The following is an 8450-nucleotide window of genomic DNA, read 5'->3' as shown; positions in this document are numbered from 1 at the left end:
CACAGAACTCTCCCGGCTGGAGGCCTACCGTCCCTTTGATGCCCTCTGCGCTTGGGCAGCTTGCTCAGTGGGGACCGGGACACCCCGCCCAGCTCCCCCCTCCACCTCCCTCACCCCCCCCAGCTGGCCTCCCTACCCCAGCAGCACACTGACCCGAGGGCCTCCTGCTGCCGCTGTCCTCCTCCCTCCCAGGCTCCAACGAACAGGGCCCCACGATGGTGCACGTGGTATGGGTGAACCACAGAGCCTTCCGCCTGCAATGGTGCCAGAAGTGCTGCTTCCACTGCCCGCCCCGGACCTACCACTGTCCCTGGTGCAACATCTGTGTGGAAGTGAGTGCCCTCTTCATGCTCACCCCGGGGCCCGCGGCAAGTGTGGAACCACTCCCAGGACGGCTAGAGGCCAAGGGGGCCCGTAACTCCCAACCGCTCTTGGTCACTCGTGCAGGCCACTACCTGTGCACCTGCACCTGTCCAGGGAGGTGAGCCCCTGCCTGTGCACATGCTGACACTCACGGACGCATGACACTCTGCGGGGCCTGCTCAGTCCAGGGGGGTCAGAAGGCCACTCCCGTCGTACCCCAGGCTTGCTGGCACTGGCTGCCCAAGGGCCTCGGGCTGGCTGGAGGCCTGGCCAGGAAAGCTTCGCCTGGCTTCTTGTCGCGTCCAGGCCAGAGGCTCTCCTGGGCTCTGAGGGCTTGTCTGCCTCGTGTCACAGCCCGCAGAGGTTTGCAGATGTGCTGTCTTCTCCGGTCCCTACAACCAGAGGCCGGCTGGGAAGGGTACTGTTACCCTCATTCAATGGATGAGGAAACAGAACCCAGAGATGTTCTATGTCCAGCCCAGTCACACGGGGATGTGTCCCCCAGAAGACCAGGCAGGCTCTGCGTCCAAAGGCCGCTTGCCGCGTGCCCTCGTGGGCCCCAGAGACGGCAGCGCTGTAATAGAAGTGCTGGCCTTAGGGACCCTGTGGCTGGGTTTCTCCCTAGGGATGGGAGCCAGTTTGGGGGCCAAGGCCAGGTGGCCTTTGGGAACAGGGGTCAGGGAGGGGGTAGGGTCTCAGATGTGGGGGTGCCCTCCACTCCTGCTCCCTCCCTCTTACCCAGGACTTTGACCACCACTGCAAGTGGGTTAATAACTGCATTGGTCACCGCAACTTCCGCTTCTTCCTGCTGCTGGTCCTGTCCTTATGCCTCTACTCGGGCGCCATGCTGGTGACCTGCCTCATCTTCCTGGGGCGCACGACCCACCTGCCTTTCTCCCTGGACAAAGCCATGGCGTATCCTCCGGGGAGCCTCCCAGGGAGCGGCTGGGGGGCAGTCAGGGGCAGAGGCCCTGGTGGCCGTGGGGGAGGGGGGGAGGAACTATGGGGGGGACTGCAGGTGGGGGGGGACTGCAGGTGGGGGGACTGCAGGTGGGGGGAGGGACTGCAGGTGAGGGGGACTGCAGGTGGGCGGACTGCAGGGGGGAGGGACTGCAGATGAGGGGGACTGTAGGTGGGCGGACTGCAGGGGGGCAGGCTGCAGGGGGGCGGGACTGCAGGGGGCCGGGCTGCAGGTGAGGGAGACTGCAGCTGGGGGGGACTGTAGGGGGGCGGGACTGCAGCTGGGGGGGACTGCAGGGGGGCGGGACTGCAGCTGGGGGGGACTGCAAGGGGGCGGGACTGCAGGGGGGGTGGGACTGCAGGTGGGCGGACTTAAGCTGGGGGGACTGCAGGGGGGCGGACTGCAGGTGGGCGGGCTGCAAGGGGGCAGACTGCAGCTGGGGGGGACTGCAGGGGGGGCGGGACTGCAGGTGGGCGGACTGCAGCTGGGGGTACTGCAGGGGGGCAGACTGCAGGTGGGCGGGCTGCAGGGGGGCGGACTGCAGGGGGGCGGACTGCAGCTGGGGGGTACTGCAGGTGGCCGGGCTGCAGGTGGGGACTGCAGAGGGCGGGGCCGCGGGGCGGGGCCAGGACGGGGGCGGTGCTGCTCCTTAGCTGGCGCAGCCTCGTGGTGGCGGTGCCGGCCGCCGGCTTCCTGGTGCCGCTGTCCCTGCTGCTGCTGATCCAGGCGGCGTCGGTGAGCGCGGCCGAGCGCTCCTACGAGGGCAAGGTACGCGGCCCCCGCCCCCGCCGGCCCTCCCCGCCCTGGGCCCCGGCGGCCTGACCCCCTCGGGGGCGCTGGGGCACCCAGACGCGTCTCGGGCCCCACCTGCCGGGAGCTCGAGCAGGTGCGCCGCCCGCGGGCCTGGTTCTGGGCGCGCAGGTGTCTGTCCGCGCCGACCCTGCGATCGGAGGAGCACCTGCCCGGGGCGCCCGGGGCTCAGCGGCTGAGCACCTGCCAGCGGCCCAGGGCGTGACCCCGGGGCCCGGGATCGAGTCCCGCGTCGGGCTCCCTGCGTGGAGCCTGCTGCTCCCTCGGCCTGGGTCTCTGCCTCTCTGTGTCTCATGAGTAAATAAATAGAATCTTTTAAAAAAGAAGAAGAGCTGGGATCCCTGGGTGGCGCAGCGGTTTGGTGCCTGCCTTTGGCCCAGGGCGCGATCCTGGAGACCCGGGATCGAATCCCACGTCGGGCTCCCGGTGCATGGAGCCTGCTTCTCCCTCTGCCTGTGTCTCTGCCTCTCTCTCTCTCTCTGTGTGTGACTATCATAAATAAATAAAAAAAAAAAATTTAAAAAGAAGAAGAAGAGCCCCTGCCGACGCGGTGGGGCTCGGGGAAGGGCGTGTGCTGGGCGGAGTTCAGGGAGCAGCGCGGGCGGGCTGGTCCCCCAGGTCCCCACGGCTGCGGGCTGCGGGCTGCGGGGCGGGACACGGTGCTCACGGGAGCTCAGACGGGCCTGGGAGGTCGAGCGGCGGCCCGGGACTGGCCAGAGCTGAAACGCCTGGAAAGTCAGGTGGAGAACAGAGTCTTGGTTCAGGGGAAGCCTGGGAGCCACGACCGGACTTTTTTTTTTTTTTTTTTTTCCCTTTCCTTTCCTTTTTCTACATGCAGTAAAATTCACCCTGTTTCAGTGCAGCTCTATGAGCTTTGACCAACGCACAGCCCTGCTCTGTAGTTACCACTAGGGTCAAGGTTTACAACAATTCCACCCACCCAAAAAAATATTCCCGCAGGACCCTTTTTTTTTTTTTCTAACGATTTTATTTACTCATGAGAGACAGAGAGAGAGACAGAGGCAGAGACACAGGCAGAGGGAGAAGCAGGCTCCATGCAGGGAGCCCGAAGCGGGACTCGATCCCGGGACCCCAGGGTCATGACCTGAGCGGAAGGCAGATGCGCAACCGCTGAGCCACCCAGGAGTCCCTCCCTCAGGGCCTTTTGTCCTCAGTTTCTCTCCCTGCTCGCAGCCCCTGGCAACCACTTGATCTGTTTTCTCTCCCTTTAGTTTTTCCTTCTCCAGAGACTCCTGTGAACGCAGCGGTAGCCTGTTGAGTCTGGCTTCTCCGGCTCAGCATCTGCCGGCCATCCGAGTCGCTGCCGGTCCCCATCCCTGTGGCTAGTGTCTTGTTGATCCACTTCCCGGGCTGAGGGCTATGTGGGTGGTTTCCAGTTTGGGGGATTATAAATAAAGCCGCTGTAACCGTCGGTGGATAGGCACGGGAACGCGGGTTGTCATTTCTCTTTAGGCAAATACTTAGGAGTGGCATTGCCGAGTCCTATGGTGACTGTATGTTAAACCTCATGAGACCACCATAGTGTCTTCCAAAGTGGGTGCGTTCCCATGGTGCTGGGTTCCCGTCCCTAGAGGCAGTGTCGCTCACATTTGGTATTGTCAAGATTTTCTGTTTTTTTTTTGTTTTTGTTTTTTAATTTTAGCCAGCCTGGTAAATGTGAAGTGATACTTCACGGTGATTTTTTTAATTGGCCTTTTCCTAACGAAGAGTGATGTTGTGAGCATCCTTTCACTTTCTTATTTGCCATCTACATATCTTTGACTAAATGTTCCAATCTTTTACCCATTAAAAAAAAGTTGGGATTTTTAAAACTATTGAGTTCTACGAGGTCTACTCTGGATTCAGAAACGTATTTTGCAAATATTTTCTCCCAGTCTATGGCTTGTCATCACAATTTTTTTTAACGGTGTCTTCCAAAGATCAGAAGTTTTAAATTTTGATGAAGGGCACTGTTGCTTTTTTTCTCTTATGGACTGCGTTTTTGGTGTTGTAATTAAGAAAGCTTTGCCTAACCCGAGGTCACAAAGATTTTCTCATATTTTCTTCTGGAAATTTTATAGTTTTAGATTTTATATTGAGGCCTATGATTCATTTTGGGCTAAATTTTGTATGGGATGCAAGGTATTGGTCAAGATTTATTACTTTTGCATAACTCCAGCATCATTTGCCGTAAAGATTATCCTTCTTCCATTTACCTTTGCACATTTGTCAAAAATCAGTCGACTAAATAGTTGTGGGTGTATTTCTGGACTCCCTACTCTTTTGCCAATACCTCACTGTCCTGATCAGTAGGGTTTTTTTTTTTAATTTTTATTTATGATAGTCACAGAGAGAGAGAGAGAAAGAGAGAGAGAGAGAGAGAGAGGCAGAGACACAGGCAGAGGGAGAAGCAGGCTCCATGCACCGGGAGCCCAATGTGGGATTCGATCCCGGGTCTCCAGGATAGCACCCTGGGCCAAAGGCAGGCGCCAAACCACTGCACCACCCAGGGAACCCCTGATCAGTAGGTTTGTATCAAGTCTTGAAATCACACAGTGTGAGTTCTCCAAATTTGTTCTTCTTTTTCAGAGTTCTTTTGGTTATCCCAGGTCCTTTGATTTTCTTTTTACCTTTTAGAAACAGCTTAATTTCCACAATTTGCTTTTTATTTGGATTATGTTGAACCTATAGGTCAATTAGGAAAATTGACATCTTAACAATATTGAGTGTTTGAACCCATGAACCCCTTTCCACTTATTTGCTTCTTTGATTTCTTTCATCAGCGTTTTGTAGTTTTCAGTATATAGATCTTGCGTACATTGTGTTAGATCTTTTCTAAGTATTTTGTTTTTGTGCTATTATAAATGTCTTTAAATTTCATGTGTATATGTTAATTATTGTAAAAGATACAATAGATTTTTGTTTATTGGTCTTGAATCTTGCAGTTTTGCTGGACTCACTCTAATAGCTTTTTTGTTGATTCACATAGAAAATCATGTCACCTATGAATAAGGACAGTTTTATTTTTTCCTTTCCAACATGTATGGATTTCTTTCTTTTTCTCTTCTTACTGCACTGTCTTGGATCTCCAGTACGGTGTTGAGTGGGAGTAATAAAAGTGAACATCCTTGCCATAGGATTCCTTTAGCAGGACAATGACTTGACTAACGGTGGTTGTTGTTTTAAGTAGGCTCCACACCCAACGTGGGGCTTGAGCCCTGAGATCATGAGTCGTGTGATTCATGATCTGACTGAGCCAGCCAGGTGCCCCAACTAAAGGTTGTTTTAGGAAGAGTGTAGTTAGCTGCCTTGATGGGGGAGGGGGGCTGAAGACGGTGAGAGCTGAAAGGACAGAGGCACTGGCGTTGCCCCACCACCTCCCATCCCTACAGCCAGCACCCAATCACTCCAACCTACCCCTGTTGGCTCCCAGCCCACCTGTGACTCTGCTCTAACACATTAGCCCTACTCGTTACCTTCTGTGCAGCCTTCCCTCTCCAGCCCCAGCGCATCTTTTCAGCCTCTCTGGGGCAGCACTCTCCCTTCTCAAATCCCAGGGGCCTTCTAGTCCCTGGTCACACCATTGGCCTGCCCTCTCTCCACTGCTCATCATGGGGCTTTCCCAGTCTGTGGTCTCCAGTCTTTTTTTTTTTTTTTTTTTTAAGATTTTATTTGTTCATGAGAGACACAGAGAGAGAGGCAGAGAGAGACACAGGCAGAGGGAGAAGCAGGCTCCACGCAGGGAGCCCAATGCGGGACTCCATCCCGGGTCTCCAGCATCAGGCTCTGGGCTGAAGGTGGCGCTAAACCACTGAGCCACCGGGGCTGCCCTATGATCTCCAGTCTTAAGAAATCTAAATGTGGTCTCACTCTGTGAGTCACTGTATTCTGTAATGAATGGGATTCATTCATTCAGGGCTCCTTCCTGTTACCCGCAGAACCCGTTTCAGGCATTCATTCCCTTCCTACCTCCATCCTCGAGCCACATCTCCTGGGGCCGCTTGCTTGGTGGTTGATAGCAAGGGCTCTGGAGCCAGGCTACAGAAATTCAAACCAGAGCTTCCCAGCAGCAGGGAGATCTTGGGTCTGTTACTCAGCCGCCTGGTGCTTCAGTCGTCCCATTTGTAAAAGGCAGCAGCGTGGGTCGATAAGCGATAAGCGTAAGACACACACAACAGAGGCCAGTACAGCGAATGCCCTCTGTATCGCTGCTGTCATTACCTTCCTTCCCGTCATCGTCATCACCGACAGGCATTCATGTCTCTCCATCTTAAATGCAAAGCAAACACTCCTTTCCATCACAAGCCTCCCTTCCAGCTGTTGCGCTCTCCCCTCCAGCAGAGCCATCTTTCTTTCTTTCTTTCTTTCTTTCTTTCTTTCTTTCTTTCTTTCTTTCTTTCTTTCTTTCTTTCTTTCTTTCTTTCTTTCAAGATTCTATATATTCATTAATTCATGAGAGAAACAGAGAGAGGCAGAGACACAGGCAGAGGGGGAAGCAGGCTCCACGCAGGGAGCCTGATGGGGGATTCGATCCCAGGACCCTGGGATCACGCCCTGAGCTGAAGGCGGATGCTCAACCGCTGAGCCACCACAGGTGCCCCCAGAGCCATATTTCTTGAACGAGTCGGCTGTGCTCACCGGCATCATTCGTCACCTTCTCCAGCCCTTGCGGCTCCTCCTCTGCTCAGGGGCACACTGAGGCCGTGCTCTCCAAGTGCTCCCCAGCCTCTAACACTAATCTCTCCAGGCTGCACACAGCAGTGTGGTGCTGCATGCACCTGCCGGGGCCCTTCCCCAGCCCCCTAGGGCCCAGCTCTCTACTCTCCAGGGCTGCTGCTCCTCTGCCTGCACCTTAGAGTCTTGGCACCAGCTCCCTGCTCCTCTCCCTCATCCCCTCTCCGCGCTGCCCTGATCACTCCCCTGCTGATGGTGTGTCCTCATCCCCAGTGCAATGCCTCGGACACTGTTGAGGCCCCAGAATATTTATGAGCAAATGGGTGAATCTATACACAAAGAAATTGGTAACTGCTTTGGGAGAGCAAGAGTGAGGGAGAGAGAGAGAGGAAAGCCTGAGGCCCTGATCCTGGGGAAGACAGGCGGAGAGCAGAGGCAGCCCGGAGGCGCAGGGGATGGGGCGAGAAGGCGCCCACCTTGGTCACTGTCCTGTGGGACGCTAGCGCGTTTGAGGTGGGGACCGGGAGCAGGACAACTGGGTCTGGAGCCAGTGAGAGAGGACAGTCAGGGGACTTCTGAGCTGCTGGATTCTGTTCACATCTGAGAGGCTCTCCTGTAGGGAGGGGAAAGTGCTGCCCTTCTCAGTGAGTTCTAAGGAGTTCTTTAGGCAACTGTCTGTCACTCCTTTAAACGTTGAACAGTCAATGCCTTTGTAAACTTCATGTACATCTAATAAGTCAAAGTTTTCTCTAAATTTACAATTCTAATGGTAAATGTAATCAAACTCTTCTAACCATTTAGTTAAAATTGCAAATAGAATATCAGGTTCCCTTAAATGCTTTAAACATGGTAAAGTGGGCAGGACTCAAAGTATCTCAATGGTTAGTGGTGCCTTTTGGCAGCAGTGGAACATTGTGGAGGCATCTTGACTTTTCCTCCCGTAGGTGTCATGTTCTCTCCATGAGGTCCTGACTGGTTTTCGTGGAGAATAGTGGTGAAGGTCAAAATCTTGGTGACAGGGGCATGGGACACGGGGGAGCTGGGGGTGGCCTGTGACAGACATTTTGTAGCTGAGGCTCTTGAAGTCAGGGAGAGAATCAGCTGGTGCTGGGGAAGAGGAAGAGGGCGAGGCTGTTGGGTGGGTTGGGGGAGAACTTGGTTAAGTGTGTCCAGGAGATAGGGGCACCTGGGTGGCCCAGTGGTTGAGCTCAGGTCGTGATCCCAGGGTCCCAGGATTGAGCTCCCTGCGTGGAGCCTGCTTCTCCCTCTGCCTATCTCTCTCTCTCTCTCTCTCTCTCTCTGTGTGTGTGTCTCTCTCATGAATAAATAAACAAAATCTTTAAAAAAAAAAAGAATGTCCAGGAGAGGACTTGACCTTGGCCTTGCCCTTCACTGCATTGGTGCTCAGGAACTTCAGTCCAGATTTCCAGGGCCAAGTTATTTTGTTAGGGAAGTATGACTGGGGGCCCCACGCAACCGCCCTTCTAGCTAGTGAAATTCAGTGAAGACACACGTTTGGAAAAAATGAGAGGTGGGGGGGGGGGCGGCACCTGGGTCCCTCAGTTGGCTCAGGTCATGATGTCAGGGTCCTGGGATGGAGCCCTGCATGGGGCGCCCTGCTCCCCCTGCCTCTGCCTGCAGC

The 8450-nt window shown here is 55.0% G+C and overlaps 1 protein-coding gene across 1 annotated transcript in view; it reads left to right on the top strand.

Annotated features, from left to right (window-relative positions):
- The window catches only part of ZDHHC19 (zinc finger DHHC-type palmitoyltransferase 19), a 34587-nt gene that overhangs the window by 926 nt on the left and 25211 nt on the right, over positions 1 to 8450 (top strand). The window contains exons 3-5 of the mRNA XM_038583142.1: positions 193 to 332; positions 1106 to 1278; positions 1987 to 2092. Coding sequence (XP_038439070.1) covers positions 193 to 332; positions 1106 to 1278; positions 1987 to 2092 — 419 coding nt within the window. The remainder of the gene's footprint in view (positions 1 to 192; positions 333 to 1105; positions 1279 to 1986; positions 2093 to 8450) is intronic.

The sequence above is a fragment of the Canis lupus genome, chromosome 33 (genome assembly GCF_011100685.1).
Source record: "Canis lupus familiaris isolate Mischka breed German Shepherd chromosome 33, alternate assembly UU_Cfam_GSD_1.0, whole genome shotgun sequence".
NCBI lineage: Eukaryota > Metazoa > Chordata > Mammalia > Carnivora > Canidae > Canis > Canis lupus.
The sequence above is the reverse complement of the archived record's forward strand: the minus strand, read 5'-3'. Positions and strand labels throughout refer to the sequence as shown.